Consider the following 17,409-nt stretch of genomic DNA (forward strand, 5'->3'; position numbering starts at 1 on the left):
GGGTCATCTTAAGTTAGTGTATGAGTTGTTTTTTCTAAAGTAAAACCTCAGTATTCAGGTTAAATTGCCGTGTTGGCACCCTTGCGATAAATAAGTGGGTTTTGGGTCGCAGTTTGGGCACTGCTATATACTATTGATTTGTTGTGAGTTCTATCATGCTCTTACAACACTGTTTCATTCATTTTTTTGTAATTCGGTTTTCTGCATCAGCCTATCTGCATCACTTGACATAGCATGTTTGATACTTTTTTTGCATTTTTGTAAGCCTAGTCCAGGCGAAACTGCGACCGATTTCCCACAAGCTGCTGCTCCGTGCTCGCTTTTCCCTTTGCCCTGATCGTACGTGTCAATTTCACACCATGTGCTGCACGGCCGTATTTTGCCCCGCAGCTTCGCCCAATTTCCCCCATATCTATGTACTCAATTCTGTTTTTTGAAGATTGAGTACAGTAATGCTTGACCACTATTTGACTCACCAATTCACCAACTCAACACATACATTTTTAACAAATGGGATTAGCCTGCTTCTTTCTGCGCTTTTTCTAATTATAATCTGTATAATCGGGGAATTCCATTGCAAGTACTTATAACCGTATACCAAATGCACACTACAATGAGTTCAACAGCATCATGTAGATTATACCTTTAAAACAGACTGAAGGTTAGAAACATTGTCATAAGGCAAACATACATTACGTATATTTAAACTATTTTAAAGTATCACTGATAGTACTGAACACTACACAGATCAGCTGGAATTTTGGAATTGGGTTTATCAATATGCTAATAACACCCAACTATATATTCTGTTAACTAAGCCCCAAAAGGCAGTTGTCTTTGCTTTCAATCAGTAGTTGGATGAAGCAGTTAGGTGAATGAGGGGAAACAATCTGAAACTTAATCCAAAAGTCTATGTTTTGTAAAGGGACTATCTGCCAATTTTGGATTAAATTGTATTTTTTGGAATATCTGAAGAGCTTGAAAGTTCTCATTAAACGCTGGAGTTGCTAGGTGTGTGCTGTCTTCAATTTACAAAAAGTTTGTAAATTATCATTCCTTCTAGACACTGCCAATCTGGCTATGTTGATCTGCCTATCCCTGTGTAACCTCCTTGAAGACTTCTGCTAGCATATAAATGCTGCAGTTCATCTTTTTACTTGAGTCACTATGATCCTATGGCAATCTTGAAAGAAATGCACTAGTTTTGTTTTCAGGCTTACTTCAAAATTTACTTAAAAGTTATTCATGTTTTGAGACCAATATATTTGAGGGACCACTTCTCCATTTGTGCACCAATTAGTCTCCTCCTCTGGCTGTACCCTCCATTCCCATGGCACATTGTACTAAAGTCATGGTCAACTAACTTCTACAAACACTAAGAGCGTCCTTTTCACTAGCTGTCAAAAGACAGCCCTTTAAAGGCATTTAGATGTTGATCAATTCCTGGCCTATTTGCAAGCTGTACATGTGTCAAAGTTTGTCATTTTTAGGTAATAAAAATAGTGAACCAAAGTAACACCAACAAATACTGTTCAAATTGTAAACTGTCTTGAGCTCTTCTGTAAAGACAAGATGAACGTCTTCTGCGTAGACTGTATTTTGCGGTGGATTCGCTCTCTACACTCAGAAATCCTCCTTAGGTCCCCCTTCGCCTTTTCTCCCCTGCATCCTTTTTGGTTGTCCATTCGGTTTGAGGCGCTTCCTTCTCCCCAGCTCAGATCTCGAGGCTCTGTCCCTAACCGTCCAAACCCTCGAAGCGGCGCGAGGGCTCCTGCGGGTGCGCGCCAGAGAAAAAAAGGTCGGGGGGGGGGGAGAGAACAGAACAGACCCAGCCAGCGCCAGTATGAAATCAGGGCGCTCACCAACAGAATACACAGCTGGGTTTTCGGCTTCCCCCTCGGCCATCCTTTTCCCTATTGCCTTTCAGCGTCCCGGTGGTGTACACTGACGTACTAGCTAGCTAGCGCGCGCGCAAACACAGACACGGTTTCCCCCGAAATACACCAGCAAACAAACAAAAAGTAATGATTGCTCTACATTAAAGCAGCCACTGGACCAGCTCCGTGAGAAGAACGCACACTAAGGTCTCACTGACAAAACCGAGGCCCTCAGCCCCGCGCGGCCACGCGTACCCCATCCACAGCGATGAAGCGCGAGCCCCCGCTCGGCCAACGGGCCTGCCCCGAGCGCGGACTCGCTCAGGAAACCGAGGGAACGCCAACAGGCCTCCTCCCCCCCCCCCCCCGGAGACCCCCCCTTCTTTCCAGTGCCCGCCCTCTCCCTGCGGGGGGCGCGCCCCACTCGTATCGCGCATGCACGTTCCCGCCTCCGGCGCGCGCCCTTCCTGCTCCTCTCGCGCGCACTCTATGCTCGTGCAGGAAGCGGCCGTAACGGTCAGAGAGAGAAAGACGCGCACCAGTTCCCCCTAAATCCCCCTCCCCCCCCAATTTCCCCAAATTGCTTGCTCGGAGCCAACTACGGGTCCCCCCACACACACACACGCGCATACGCTCTGTCTCCCTCCTCGCGTGAACCGTGGCGCCAGCAAGGTAAGCCGGAGGGGGGAGGGAATCTGTGCGCGCGCTCGACGATAGGCTGCGGCGAAACCCGGAGCCGAGGCGGTGGGGGAGGGGAAGAGGCAGAGAAGAGGGAGGCGCGATGGGGAGGCTCCGCCGCGCGCCGCTCCCTTCCCATTCCGCTCTGCGCGCGCCGCACGTCTCGGGCCCGCCGGGCTGCCCCGCGCTGCTCGGGCAGGTGTGAGAGGAAGCGAGGTTGCGTGGCGCTGCCGCCGCCGCCGCCGCCACCTGATCTTGTGGCGCGGCCCCGCAGAGGAGCGCGGCAATGGGCCAGCCGCTCCCTCCAGGGGAAACTGTTTGCCGTTCTTCAGTGCCGCAGCCCCCTCCGCTCTTCAGCCGCTCGGACAGGGAAAGCGTGAGCGAGCTCGGCGACGGGAGCTCCTCACTGCGAGGCTGGAGGCGGGGAGGGGCTCGAAACCGCGGCAGCCGCCGCTTTCCCCCCGCTCCCGCGCGCACCCCGGCACTGCTCGGCGGCGCCTTCTCGGAGGAGGGGTGACGGGAGCCGCGCGCCTGCGCGAGTTTGTGCGCATTCCCTCCCCGGCTCAGCTGCAGTCCCGTCTTGGCGGGGCGCAGGCGAAGAAGGGCCCTGCACGGGCACTAGCACGCATGCACCAAGCCGAGTACCCACAGTGCACGTCTGATGGTTACTCGCGCGGGTTCGGCGTCGACGCTCGCTCGCTGGCTTACGTGCACGTACAGGGTGCACACTTTTGCTGGCGGGGGGCGGGGGGAACTCGCCTTCGGTTCAGTGCGGAGCAAAGGGGATTGATAAACCAGAACAGCGCTTCGCGGTGCTTTGCAGAGTAACGCAATTTAATTCCAACATAAACGTTCGTCTACGAAATCCCTCATGTTTAGCTAGGCCCTACTCCATTAAAATTTATGCTGGAATAAAATAATGTTAGTTTTTTATGTGCCGCAGAACCCCGTTTTGTTTTTTCTGCGACATGGCCACCCTGCTGGAATAATCATTCTAGACGTACTGATTTCCGCTTTCCCTTTAAAAAATGAGTAAATTTTATTGGTTATTTTCCTACACCCTTTAAAATTAAAGTTTATATATTTTTTGTTTTGTTGGATTGTTTCTTTGATGGTCAGCATGCTACATCATAATCTTAACCACATTTACTTGGAAGTGAGGCTTACTGATTTCAATAGAACCTACACAGGATCACATTATGAAGCTGGAAAGTGCCATGACTAGTGAAAAGCGAATTCTGTAATATTCTTTGTGTGTTGGATTGCCAACCTCCAGGTGTGGCCTGGACATTTGTAATTACAGCTCATCTCCGGGCAGCAGATTAGTTATCCTGGAGAAAATGGTTGTTTTGGAGGGTGGACTCTCTTTGGAGGCCCCTCCTCTGGCTTCATCCCAAAATCTCCAGGAATTTTCCAAACCAGAGCTGGCAAGTCACAGCTGATTTGTGGCAACCCTGTAGGATTTTGAAGGCAAGAGACTAACAGGTGGTTTGCCATTGCTTGGCTCTGCATAGCAGCCCTGGACTGCCTTGGTAGTCTCCCATCCAAATACTAACCAGGGCTGACCCTGCTTAGCTTCTAGATCTGACAAAATCAGGCTAGCCTGGGCTATCCAGGTCAGGATATTCTTTTTTAAGAATGTTTTATTGTATTGGAGAATATAATTTTCTTTATTTTCCACTATATATAAAGTTCAATTTTTATAAGTACATGTTTACACCAGTTGTCTTTCCTTTAAAATCAAACAGGTCTATCTTATTTGTTATTGTCTTGTTTAACAGGACAATGAAAACCCTTTTATTTTTATCCAAGGGAACTGACTATTAACAGGAATGTTACTAAGGAATTCAAGAGCACTCTTAAAATATCTAAACATCGGGTGCTTTACAATATTATCCTTTTTGTGTTTCAGATTATATCTGCCCAAATATCTACTTCAGGCCTTCTGTTGCCCATTTTGCCTAAACTCAACAATGGAGCTTCGCCGCGCCCTGCCCGCCACAATTGAGACAGTGAGCGAACTTGAGGCCCCTTGCACGTCCTCGGTAGCGGGTTTAGAGTGTTTTAATCAGCTCAGTCTGGACGAAGTGGACAGATTGCTCGTCTCTGTGCGCCCAACGACATGTGACCTTGATCCGTGCCCCTTGTGGCTCATTAAAGCGGTCCCGAGGGGTTACGAGGCGCATTGCGGGATATTATCAACACGTCCCTCTCGAAGGGACGGTTCCCGAATGCGCTCAAGGACGCGATGGTCCGCCCCCTCCTAAAAAACCCATCTCTGGACCCAGCCGAATTGGCGAACTATCGGCCGGTGTCCAATTTGCCCTATTTGGGCAAACTTATAGAGAGGGCGGTGGCGCTACAGTTACAGGGCTTTCTGGAGGATGCTTCAGTCTTAGATCCCTTCCAGTCTGGTTTCCGCCCGGGCCACGGGACTGAGACGGCTTTGGTCGCCCTGACTGACGATCTCCGAAGGCATCTGGATCGAGGTGGTGTGGCGGCACTGGTGTTGTTAGACCTGTCGGCTGCGTTCGACACGGTCGACCACCAGTTGCTGACCCACCGCCTCGCCGATGTGGGGATTCAGGGGCTTGCCCTTCAATGGTTTGCCTCTTTCCTGCAAGGTTGGGGACAAAGGGTGGTTCTCGGGGGGCGGTGCTCCCGTAGGTATCCCCTTGAGTGTGGGGTGCCACAGGGAGCAGTCTTGTCCCCGATGCTATTCAATATCTATATGCGCCCCCTTGCCCAGATTGCCCGGAGTTATGGGCTTGGGTGTCATCAGTATGCAGATGACACCCAGCTCTATCTGATGCTGGGTGGAGCGGGGTTGGGGCTCCCTCTCCCGACCTTCGATGGGGTACCTTTGGTGCCAGCGTCTGGGGTTCGGAGTTTGGGGGTGCTCCTGGACTCCACTCTAATGATGGAGGCCCAGGTGGCAGCCACTGTCAAGTCCGCCTTCTTCCATCTTAGGCGGGCACGGCAGTTGGTCCCCTACCTTGACCGTGATGACCTGGCCACAGTGATCCACGCGACGGTCACCTCAAGGTTAGACTACTGCAACGCTCTCTACATGGGGCTGCCTCTGTCGCAAATCCGGAGGCTGCAACTGGTGCAGAATGCTGCGGCCAGGCTGTTAATGGGTCTCTCCAGAAGGGACCATGTGCGGCCTGCGCTGAAAGCACTGCACTGGTTGCCAATAGCGTACCGGATTCGCTTCAAAGTGCTGGTCGTTACCTATAAAGCCCTACATGGCCAGGGTCCAACCTACCTGAAGGACCGCCTCTCCCCGTATGTTCCCCCAAGAGCACTACGGTCAGGGGCCCAAAATTTATTAGTCATCCCGGGCCCTAAGGATGTCAAACTAGCCGCCACAAGGACCAGGGCTTTTTCGGTGGCGGCTCCTACCTGGTGGAATGAGCTCCCGGAGGAGATCAGGGCCCTGCGGGATCTTATGCAGTTCCGCAGGGCCTGCAAGACGGAGCTCTTCCGCCAGGCTTTTGAGTAGGAGCCGCCGCCCCTACTATTCCACCACCGCCCTGAGGTCCCGATTAAACACCTACTATGGAAGAATCCTTCTGCTGTCTTCATGGGACTTTGGACATTCGATCTGCCATCTTTAGATTATGAATGGCACTGAGCACTTTGTTATTAGATTTTAATATGTAGCATATGTTTTAAATTGTTATGTATATATTGTTTTACCACGGCAAGTTGTTCTTGCCTCTGTAAGCCGCCCTGAGCCCACTGGGGAGGGCGGGGTATAAGTACGATAAATAAATAAATAAATAAATAAGTGTGACACATTTGGTGGTACATCTCAATTTTGCACATCTTTGTTTTATTTAGTTATTAAAAAGATATCTTACATTTCTTTAAGTCAAGCTAAGACAGCCAAACAATATAAGAAAACAAGATATTAGCTTCTGTTTAATGTCCACATTCGTACATCTATCTAAGTGTTTGTCAGTTGTCTGATTAATGGCTTCATTGGTTTGGGCAAGTCAGGAAGTGGATCTCTTAGAAGTTCAAGTCCAGCACTGGACTAACTTGTGTTACTAACATGTATCTGGAAAGCTGAAGTGAAAAGGAAAATAATGCTTTGGGTTACCCCAGACACACACACCTGGGCCTACCTTCTTCAAAAAATATCCATTTCCTTAGAACTACGTTGAAGAAAACTAAAAGAATACCTATATCCCTTTGTAATTTCACCATGCAATAGTTCAGTCCCTCTCCTTTTTTACAACTATTTGTATGGCAAGTGGATATTGTACTTTGCTGATTCAAAAGGTTATCTAGCATCTGAACCATCTTGTGTATCAAAATATATTACTTGGTTCTTTTGAGATACATCCTGACTACTAACAAAGGTCACATGGCTGATACTCAAAGGTAAGTCATGAGAGGACCTCCCCTGGAAGTGAGTGGCTGAACAGTAACAATGCACCCAGAGCTGTGTTAGCAGCCATGCATAGAGGTAGCTGGAGGCAGAGCTATGTGGCCTATTATGTTGCTTGCCCTCCATGCACACATGTTTGCGGATTTGACCCTTGGAAATATCTTATTGATTTCAATGTAGACATCTGTGTAAAGATTTTATTTATTTGATTTTAGACAGCCCTCCCCTGAAAGGCTCAGGGCAGTGCCCAGCATTTAGTAAATACATGTACTAAAGGTAAAGGTTTCCCTTGCTAGTCGAATCCGACTCTAGGGGGCAGTGCTCATCTCAGTTTCCAAGCCGAAGAGCCAGCGCCGTTCGAAGACGTTTCCATGGTCATGTGGCCGGCATGACTAAACAAGGCACATGAAATGCTAGTCAATAATAAATTTGGTTAAAACAATTAAACAACTAAAATAATACAATACAATCGCTAGTTCAGATGGCATCGGAAACCAATTTATACCTTTTCTCCTGGAGGGGAGGGAGGAGTAAAGGAGACCAGGCTCAATGAAAAAATGTTGCTGTCCTCAATCATAGGCCTGGCGGAACATCTCTGTCTTACAGGCCCTGCGGAACTGGACGAAGTCCCACAGAGCATGAATGTCACTAGGCAGAGAGTTCCACCACGCTGGTGCCAGGGCCAAAAAGGATCTCTTTCGGGCCAGGGATCACCAGAAGGTTCTGGTCCACTCTCTGAGGGGTATACCGGGAGAAGCGGTGCTCTAGGTACATTGGTCCCAAGCTTTTTAAGGCCTTGAAAGTTAATACCAAAACCTTGAACCTGACCCAGTACTCAACCTGGAATGCAGCTGGTGAAGCACCAGTTGGATATGTGCTGTCAAAGGGGCCCCTGTAAGGACCCGGGCCGCTATTCTGGACCAGCTGTAATTTCCAGGTCAGTTGTAAGGGTAGCCCTATGTAGAGCGAGTTACAGTAGTCTAGTCTGGAGGTGACCGTTGCATGGATTACTCTAGCTAGGTCAGGGCAGGACAGGAAGGGAGCCAGTTGCCTGATCTGGCATAATTGGATCTCGCAACATTTGTGATCTGTGCCTCCATTGATAAAGGTGTCCAGAATCACACCCAAGCTCTTGGTGGTCAGCACTGGTGTTAAAGGTGCACAGTCAAGAGCTGGGAAATATCACCCCACCCCTGAATCCCCCCTACCCAGCCACAGAATTTCCATCTTTGATGGATTAAGATTGTATAGTCAATAATGCTTAATAACTTAATAAATAACTTAATAAATAACTTAAATAATGCATAGTGAATAACTGTGCAAATGAGAATACTTGATGTTTTGTACAATTTGGTGGGGAGGCTGCTTGTGCTTAATATGTGATCTATTTTTATCACTTTGAGAATGGTTTCTGGTAGTTTCTAAATCATTTTAAATACATAATCTAAAGAACGTGATAATATGCCTTTAAAGAATCCCCATCTTTTTTCTTTCAGGTTCAAGGTGCCACCAATAAGGGTTAATCTGCTGTCAAAATTTTGCTCAGTTAATAAGAGAAGAGACTTCTTTGTTCATGGTACGGTCTTTTTTATTCACCAAGTAACTGCATGTGAAGTTTCACAGATTGATTATGGCCATATTGGGAAAGGAGAGTCTTTTTTTTTAATAGGAATACAGAAGAAAGAAAGGACATAAGAGAAAAAGGGAAGAAAATAAAATTATGAAAACACAATACAGGCAATTTTTAATGGATACTAAAGACAATCATTGATTTAAAAGTATATAAAAAAGATACATAACATGGTAGTTTAGTAAACCACAGTAACAACCTACTCAAAATATTCTACTATTTTCTCATAATTATGTTTTCATTTTCATCCTATCTTATCAATTATAAATAAAACAGGTAAATCTCATCAACTTTGTATATAATTCTAACATAACAGTTTGTGGTAATAAAAACTATGCAAATGATAATGTTCTTAATATTTCATATAAAAGTTGTCATTTATAAAATAAACCATTCAAATATATAACTACAAAGATTAATTATAGTAAGCATAAAAAGCTTGCCAATTGTTTTCAAATTCATTTTTTCATCTCTGATTAATATAATTTGTCAGTTTTGCCGTAACTGCATATTCTTGCATTTTGTCTACCCAATTCTCAAGAGCTGGACAACCCTCAGTCTTCCACTTTGCTGCAAATCCTACTCTTGCTGGAGTTAACATGCATCTAAGCAAATCATGCATTGTTCTATTGGCGCTCACTGGTAAAATTCCTAATAACATAGTTCCTGGTAACATAGCAAATTTTAGATTCAATTTTTTTTTTAATTTCAATATGTATTTCTTTCAAAAATTTGCTAGGGTTGTTTTGTTTTGTTTTTTGCAAGACCACATTTGGTATTACCACATATGGTAAAAAGTACCAACTATCTCCTTACATTTCCATCACAATCCTTTATCATTTTTATCCATCTTCTCGATGTCTTTTGGGGTAATATACCTGCGATAAAACATTTCATACCAATTTTCTCTGAGTGCTTGACTCGCTGTGAATTTTATATCTTTCATTCACAGATTTTCCCACTGTTCTCCTTACTCATGTCCATCCTCCCCCATACACACTTTATCTCTTCCTTACCTTCTCCTTGCTCCAGCCCACACCTTCTTTGGTCCTTTACCTCCAAACCAAGTATTTTGTTGCTCCTTCCCTCACTCCCAAGCACAGCTTGTCAGGGAAGAATGTTATGCTCCTCGAGGTTGTGAAGCATCCTGTCAGGACACAGTCTTTGTCCATTCTTGGCCATACTAAGCCTAAACCGAATAATGGCAACTCTTTGGTAATATACTTCAACCTTACATTACTCAGTTTCACAGTTCCAATGCTAATTTTCTTAATGAAAGAAGTTAAAACAGTAATAGTAGGTCAGAGTTATCTGTGGGGTTTTTTGCATTTATTAATGGCTTTAAAACCATCATTAATCTTATAGAATTTGAATTGACTGATATTTTTCACAATATCTTGACTTTCATATTGACTTGTAAAACAACGTTTTAATCATTTTTCTATAGGAGTTTTTCATCAGTATGTCTGAAACCATTAAATATAATGACGACGATCACAAAACTGTGTTCCTGAAAACATTAAATGAACAACGATTGGAAGGAGAATTTTGTGACATAGCTATTGTTGTAGAAGACGTTAAATTCAGAGCCCATAGGTGTGTGCTTGCTGCTTGCAGTACCTATTTTAAAAAACTTTTCAAAAAACTGGAAGTTGATAGCTCATCAGTGATAGAGATTGATTTCCTTCGCTCTGATATATTTGAAGAAGTTCTAAATTATATGTACACAGCCAAGATTTCTGTTAAGAAAGAAGACGTAAACTTAATGATGTCATCTGGTCAAATTCTTGGTATCAGATTTTTGGATAAACTCTGTTCTCAAAAACGTGATGTTTCCAGTCCAGAAGATAACTCACAGTCAAAAAATAAGTATTGTCTTAAAATAAATCGATCAATTGGTGAGTCTAATGATAACCAAGATGATGAAGTGGAAGAAATTGGAGATCATGATGATAGCCCATCAGATATGACAATGGAAGGGACACCTCCGAGTCAAGAAGATGGGAAATCCCCAACTGCCACTTTAAGGGTTCAGGAAGCAATTTTGAAAGAATTGGGGAGTGAAGAGGTTCGAAAGGTAAATTGCTATGGTCAGGAAGTAGAGTCCATAGAGACTGCTGAAACAAAAGAATTAGGATCTCAGACTCCTCAAGCGCTAGCATTTAATGATGGCATAAGTGAAGTAAAGGATGAGCAGACACCGGCATGGACAACAGCGACTGGTGACATGAAATTTGAATATTTGCTTTATGGTCACAGGGAGCAGATTGCATGTCAGGCATGTGGTAAGACATTTTCAGATGAAGCACGATTGAGAAAACATGAAAAGCTTCATACTGCTGATAGACCTTTTGTTTGTGAAATGTGCACTAAAGGCTTTACTACTCAAGCCCACTTGAAAGAACACCTGAAGATCCACACAGGTTACAAGCCTTATAGCTGTGAAGTATGTGGAAAGTCTTTTATCCGTGCTCCAGATCTAAAGAAGCATGAAAGAGTTCACAGTAACGAAAGGCCGTTTGCGTGCCACATGTGTGACAAAGCATTCAAGCACAAATCCCATCTGAAAGACCATGAACGAAGACACAGAGGAGAAAAGCCTTTTGTCTGCAGCTCTTGTACGAAAGCATTTGCCAAAGCATCTGATTTAAAAAGACATGAGAACAATATGCACAGTGAAAGGAAACAGGTAACTACAACAAGTGCTCTCCAAAGTGAAACAGAACAGTTACAGGCAGCAGCTATGGCTGCTGAAGCAGAACAGCAACTTGAAACTATAGCTTGTAATTAAAGGCAAAATAACTATATATTGGGAAATGTTTGATCTGATAAATCACCACTGAGAAAAAATATTTTTAAAGGGATTTAAGTATTAACAAAAATAGTTTGCAGCAAAGACCACTCTATCAGTGACTTCAAATGGGGAACAGTCTTAGTTTAGATGGTTAATCTACTATAAATAAAAATTGGAGTCAGCCTCTTGGCAGTAGTTTACTCCTGTATTAAAATTCTGTTTTTTCACTGCATGCGTAGTCCCATTGGAATAAAACTCTATGCATGTGGAATGAACAGCTTTACACTCCAATGCACAGTGAAATTATGCCAAAGTATATGGATTTAAACTATTTTTGTCCCGTTGACTTCAGTTCCTTTAACATCACAATCCTAAATATGTAATCTAGTTAATCAGTTAAATTCCTTCAGAATTCATTCTGTTTGAATGAAAAATGGTGGGATGCTGGGTGAAAGAGGGGAGAAACTATTTTGTCCGGGTCTCATCAGACTTCATGGAAATCAGTAGAAGTAAGTTCCTATACAAGTAGGACAAAATCAGTTTAATTCCAAGTCCTTTGGTTTCATTGATTTGCAGGTTGTGCTGTTACTGACTACTGAACATCTAAAATTATGTCTACTACACTGATTTTTTTTTTAAGAAAAAGAATGAGTACAGGAATTTGTTCAAAATTTTTAAAATACTATTTTAAGCATTTCATCTAATACATCTTAATAGTTGTCTAATTCCATCTTAAACTGCTGTGATTGGGTTGGGTCTGAAAGCTCCTTGCATTGGAGGAAGGCTCCACCCTTAGCAGAATGGAAACTCTAGATCCAACCCGTTAGTTTTGCAAGTTAATATAGGTGAGTACAACTGAAGAATGGGAAAACTGCTTTTTCTTTCCCTACTCTGCCTGGTAAGTTGGAATATCCTGATGTGTCTGTTTTGCCTTCACCATATACTTTAAGATGGCAATCCTATGCACACTTACTTGGGAATAAACCCCACTGTGCTTAGTGGAACTTGCTTTGGAGCAAACATGCACAGGATTGATCAGTAACAGATCTTACAGTAGTTTTTTGTGTATTTGAGGAAGTGGTATACAGTCTTGCACACTGCCAATATGATACTTTCCACAGGACCTTCAAGTTCCTGTGTGTTCCATTCCAGAACATACTTCATTGCATAAGGAAGAAGCATTATAATGTAACCCAAATTTAGTGTTTGTACTCAGTGCCATGCAAGAGTGAGGAATGTCCAGTCTTCTCAGTGGTTTTATAGTGTTTAGTGGCATTGGGACAGTTTCCTGCAAACCATTTCTTTTCTAAGGTCCATTTTTTGGTGCTCTATATGATTACTGTTCCTACCCAGGCCTCAAAGCATGAATTGCTAGCTGATTGGCTTGGTTTTGTTTTACTACATTTGAGAGGTTAATTGTTTTCTGATTGGAAGCCCAATCATAAGAAAGTGGAAAGAAGGGCGAACCGCTACTGCACCAGTGTTCATATGATAAAAGAAGATATTCACTAGCTGCATGTGTGGGAACTGTTTGAGAAGCCCGCCTAGCCATTGGGGCCCTCAGGTCTTCATGGGTATCGCACATCTGGATCCAATATCACACCAACATATTTTAGTTATTCTAGAAGCTAACAAGTAGAAAAGCAGTGGGCATGGGCAAAGAAGTAGGTGAAGATCTAATATAACTCTGGACTTTTCAGCCATTTTTTAAAATTAAAAGCAGCTCAAGGAAGTGAGGTTCATACAACAGTGAGCTGCAATAAATCTTTACTTCCTCTTCACAAATCTGATCCTGAATGGCTGGACAATTGGTAGCCCTGTAGTAGTCACTTCAGAGGATCAAGCTATATAGTGGGTTCACTATGACAGTTTAAAAAGCTTGTAAATTTATGGCTGGGTCATACCATTTCAGAATGTGAGTGATCACCCATATGATTGAATACTCTTCCTTTAAAAAATACAGATGACAAACTAGCAAGTCAGGGAAAGCTGCCTTTTTCAAACTTGCATGTGTATTTTTTAAAAAACAAGGAAAACAGCTGTGTGAGTCACCAACTACATTTTGAAGCAGTATGGCCATAAATTTACCACCTCTGAGATAATTCTAGTTCAGAAGCTTTTTCATGACTTTAGAGGCTTCAGAAGAATAGGATACAATTTGTAAAGGCTGCATGATAGAAAGGGGTATATTATAACAGTATTCTGTTTTGATTGACAGAAGTTAGAATTACAGTACTGTTGTGCTTGTTATATTTCCTACTAAAAAAATTAGATATTGTATTGTTGTAAACTACATCACAACTAGTTGCACTATTCAGCATTTTGAGATTTATATTCTAGTCAGGAGCATGTCTGCTTGGAAGTCAGCCCCATCAAGTTCAACTGGGCAAATGTATTAGTAAGTATGCTTAGGATTGCAACTTAATGCCCAACCTTAAGAGGAACAGTTATGAAATCATTACTTCACAAAATCACTAGATTTGAGCAACATTCATATTTTTTTTAGGGCTGCTGTCCAGAAAAGAGATCCAGTGAGGGAACCTTTAAAAGAACTGGTAGACATTTTCCGTCTTGGACATTTTCTGAAAAAAGGAACTGAAAATTTGTATGGTAGTTTCAAACTATGGCACTTCCCTGCCTTAATAAAAGTGATATTTAAAATGCAAACGTAAGACATCAGGCTGTGAAAGATTTCAGTTATCATAATTTCATTTGTAATGAACTGTAGAATGGAATATCTGTTTCGTGTGTTTAAAAAAAGCTGATAAGTCAGTTACACTCTAAATAATTTTCTCAATACATGTAAGACTAGTGGGTTTACATACTATTATCAAGAGTACATTTAAAATAGTGTCAGACAAAATGTGTTGTATTAACATCAGGTTAGAATAAGTTTCTAGAACATGTATTTATAAAATATTGTGTGGCAAATCAACTCTTGCATTTCTAAATAGAAATTAAGATTAACATTTTTAACTGTTAGAATAAAAATCATCTAACTATTGATCTTTGTTACAGTGTCATTGTGGATCATAGTTATATTTAAAATGGCAACAGTTTGAAAACTGTCTTGTAAATAAAACATGACTATTTTAGAATACATAAACTTTGTCTGTATATTTTTACAAAGTATTTGTTATATTTTGATACATTGGTTTCATCTTCAGTTAGACAGTTTAGATCTGGGGTGTCAAACATGTGGTCTGGGGGCCGGATCAGGCCCCTGGAGGGCTTCTATCAGGCCCACACTATCTCCTGCTTCTTCCTCCACTTCTGCTGCTGCTGCTTGCTTTGCCAGATTTTCTTAATCACTCAGGAAAGATAGGCAAGCTTCCCTGCAGTGGCTAAGGCTCCTCCCCTCCCCCTCCCAGGGGGAGAGAGGGAAGGAGCCAGAGCTTGCTTCCTGGCCAGGCTGCCTCAATCACACAGGAAACAAAGGCATGTCTTTCCTCCCCTCCATTGGCTGAGGCTCCTCCCCAGAGGGAGGGAAGGAGGGAGAGCTTGCTTTGCTTGGCTGCCTCAATCGCAGGGGGGAAATACAAAGCACCTTTAAGACTAACCAAGTTTTATCCAAGATATGAGCTTTTGCGTGCCTCACTGCAGTGTGTGTGTTTTGTCAGGCTCATTATGCCGTGGCTTTCCTAAGTGCAACTAGGCTCCCTCCCCCTTTTCACTGTATTCATGCCCTCATGATCTAATCTTTCTCAGTAGGAAAGCAATGTGAACTATTTAAATGAGGAATAACAACAAGCCAGCGAGGTGGATTAGACTGAGAGTGTGTGTCCAGACCAAGTTCACCCAGCACATTTCCTTTGGGGATTTTGAACTTAGACTTCCCAGATAGTAGGCTGATATTGACCACTGAGGAAGACTATAGTTTTGTAGACATAGCCCTCAGTCTGTGTCATGGTACCTTCTCATGTTATTGACGAGCACACAAAGCAGTTTATGTGCAAAAGCTCGCAATGCCCAGTCATTTAATGTTTTCCTCACGGTCTTAGGCTCAGAACTCTGAGCATCAGATTTCTGTAATGAATGTCAGTAAATCAAAAGTAGGTTTGCAGCTTACAGATACACATTTGAACAGCATACTCAGGATTGCTACAGCACAGACATTTTGGTGCAGTAATTCAGAGCAAGAGGTGTCAGTTATCAGACACTGCTAAATAAAGTATTGCAAGAGTGCTAATGTTTTAAGCATGTTTTTATTTTAAGTAAAAAAAAAAATTTATTGTGTTTGTGTCCCTTATAAAGTTTATATCTCTGCTACCTGGCATTACTTTTTATGACACACATGGTCCAGCCCAACAAGGTTTTGTTTATGTCAGATCTGGCCCTCATAACAAATGACTTTGACACCCCTGGTTTAGATAGACACAAGTAATCTAAGTGCCAGTTCAGTAAGTGACTGACACATGGGGACTTTGCTTGAGATGCAATCCCTAGAGTTTTGTGCTGGAAATTCAATTCCCGAGCATAGTTAAGAGCCCAACTCATATTGGGATGACGGTCTGCAGGAAAAGTGGACTTAACCCTCCCTCCCCCACAAGGAATATTTTCTTGACCTGAAATGGTACCATGGCCATTTCAGACAGGAGAAATGGCACATGGGGAAGGCTTAAGCCTGTTCTTCTTGTGCACTGTGCTCCTGACATGAATTGGATGCCTGAAGAGTTGGGAATTGTGTTCCCAGCACAAAACTCCATAACCACATCTGTTGACAGTCCTCATGTCTGCCACATGGATGTTGAAATGTGTGAATAAACTCTAAAGTGCCCTATTAACTTCTGACTGAAGGCTGTCTCATATCTTTTGGAACTATATATTTTCCTCCATTTATGGGATTGAGTCCAAAAGACCACAAGTAGAGTATTGCTTACAATACCAATAATTCATCTTCTGTCTTCAGTACAGTCCCACATTGGGACTGCGCATACACAGACCTGCCTTCGATAGGTGTTTTTTCCTAGCTTACAGCAATCAAAGGGGGAGCCCCTCCCTCTCAGAGCCAACACAATGGCATTTTTGCGCCCAAGCCATCATGTGATCTGAGGAGGGGTGCCCCCCCTTGCCCTCTGTTCCTTTTCTGCCACTGTGTTAGATAGGTTCTTCTAGCAATTGTTCTGTGCTTCCTGCTCATTTTTTCCAGCTGGAAGCCTTTCCTTTTCTCTCAGTGGGTCTTGGCTTTTTAACTCTGTTGGGATCATCAAGTGACATGTTCTTCGTGGTGGTGAGGTGGCTACCCCTCTTTCTATTTCATTGATTGGCCGATGTCTCCCCTTGGAGTTGTCAGTGGCATCCAAAGCTCTGTTTTAAAAATGCACCAAATGTGCAACAAAATGACCCTGTGCAACAAAAATGACCCAACGCAACAAGCACAACTTGTAAGTGATGTGTATAGGAGAGTCCAATAACGTGACCTCCTGTAAAATCTGCCAGGGGTTTACCCCAGAGGCATGCCTCGACAGAGTTTTTCAACTTAAGGTGGCACTCTGGGAGAAGGGTCTCACCTCCCCGAAACCATCCAAATTGGGTCAGAAATTGGATCTGATGAAGGCCCCATTCTCTGCCTGGCCAGACCCTTCACTTCCTGTTCCCGAGCCCCATTCCATTCCCCCATCCGTACACTCAGTTCCGACAGGCCCAGCAGCTCCAATGCCTCACAGCCAAAGAGGCCTGCATCTGTGGTTCCACGCTCAGCTCCGATGCGCCCAGTCTCTCTGTCCACACTGGGTTCTGAGACTGAGAGGAATGATAAAAAATTATTTATTTATTTATTTATTTAATTATATTTATACCCCGCTCTCCCCGCGAACGGGCTCAGGCCGGCTTACACAGGCACAAAGTGCATACAATATATAAAACAGTTAAAATTCCATATCGATAAACCAGTTAAAATTCAAGTCCATCGGAGCACGAATAAAACTCCCAGCATCTTGCATAGCAGAAGGGAGGGCCAGGGCCACAGCTAGATGTTACCCAGCCCTCCGGCAGTATCGCTGTATAATGGAGCGGTGGTGGTAGTGGCAGT

The 17,409-nt window shown here is 43.5% G+C and overlaps 1 protein-coding gene across 1 annotated transcript; it reads left to right on the forward strand.

Moving 5' to 3' along the window:
• Window positions 1–8,477: 8,477 nt before the first annotated feature.
• ZBTB14 (zinc finger and BTB domain containing 14) lies at window positions 8,478–11,739 on the forward strand. The gene is made up of 2 exons (XM_015420223.1): window positions 8,478–8,530; window positions 10,032–11,739. The coding sequence occupies exons 1-2, from the start codon at window positions 8,528–8,530 to the stop codon at window positions 11,373–11,375; spliced, it is 1,347 nt and encodes a 448-aa protein (XP_015275709.1). The 5' UTR covers window positions 8,478–8,527; the 3' UTR covers window positions 11,376–11,739.
• Window positions 11,740–17,409: the final 5,670 nt, after the last annotated feature.

Source organism: Gekko japonicus, unplaced genomic scaffold, assembly GCF_001447785.1.
Source record: "Gekko japonicus isolate JY-2015 unplaced genomic scaffold, Gekko_japonicus_V1.1 scaffold209, whole genome shotgun sequence".
Lineage (NCBI taxonomy): Eukaryota > Metazoa > Chordata > Lepidosauria > Squamata > Gekkonidae > Gekko > Gekko japonicus.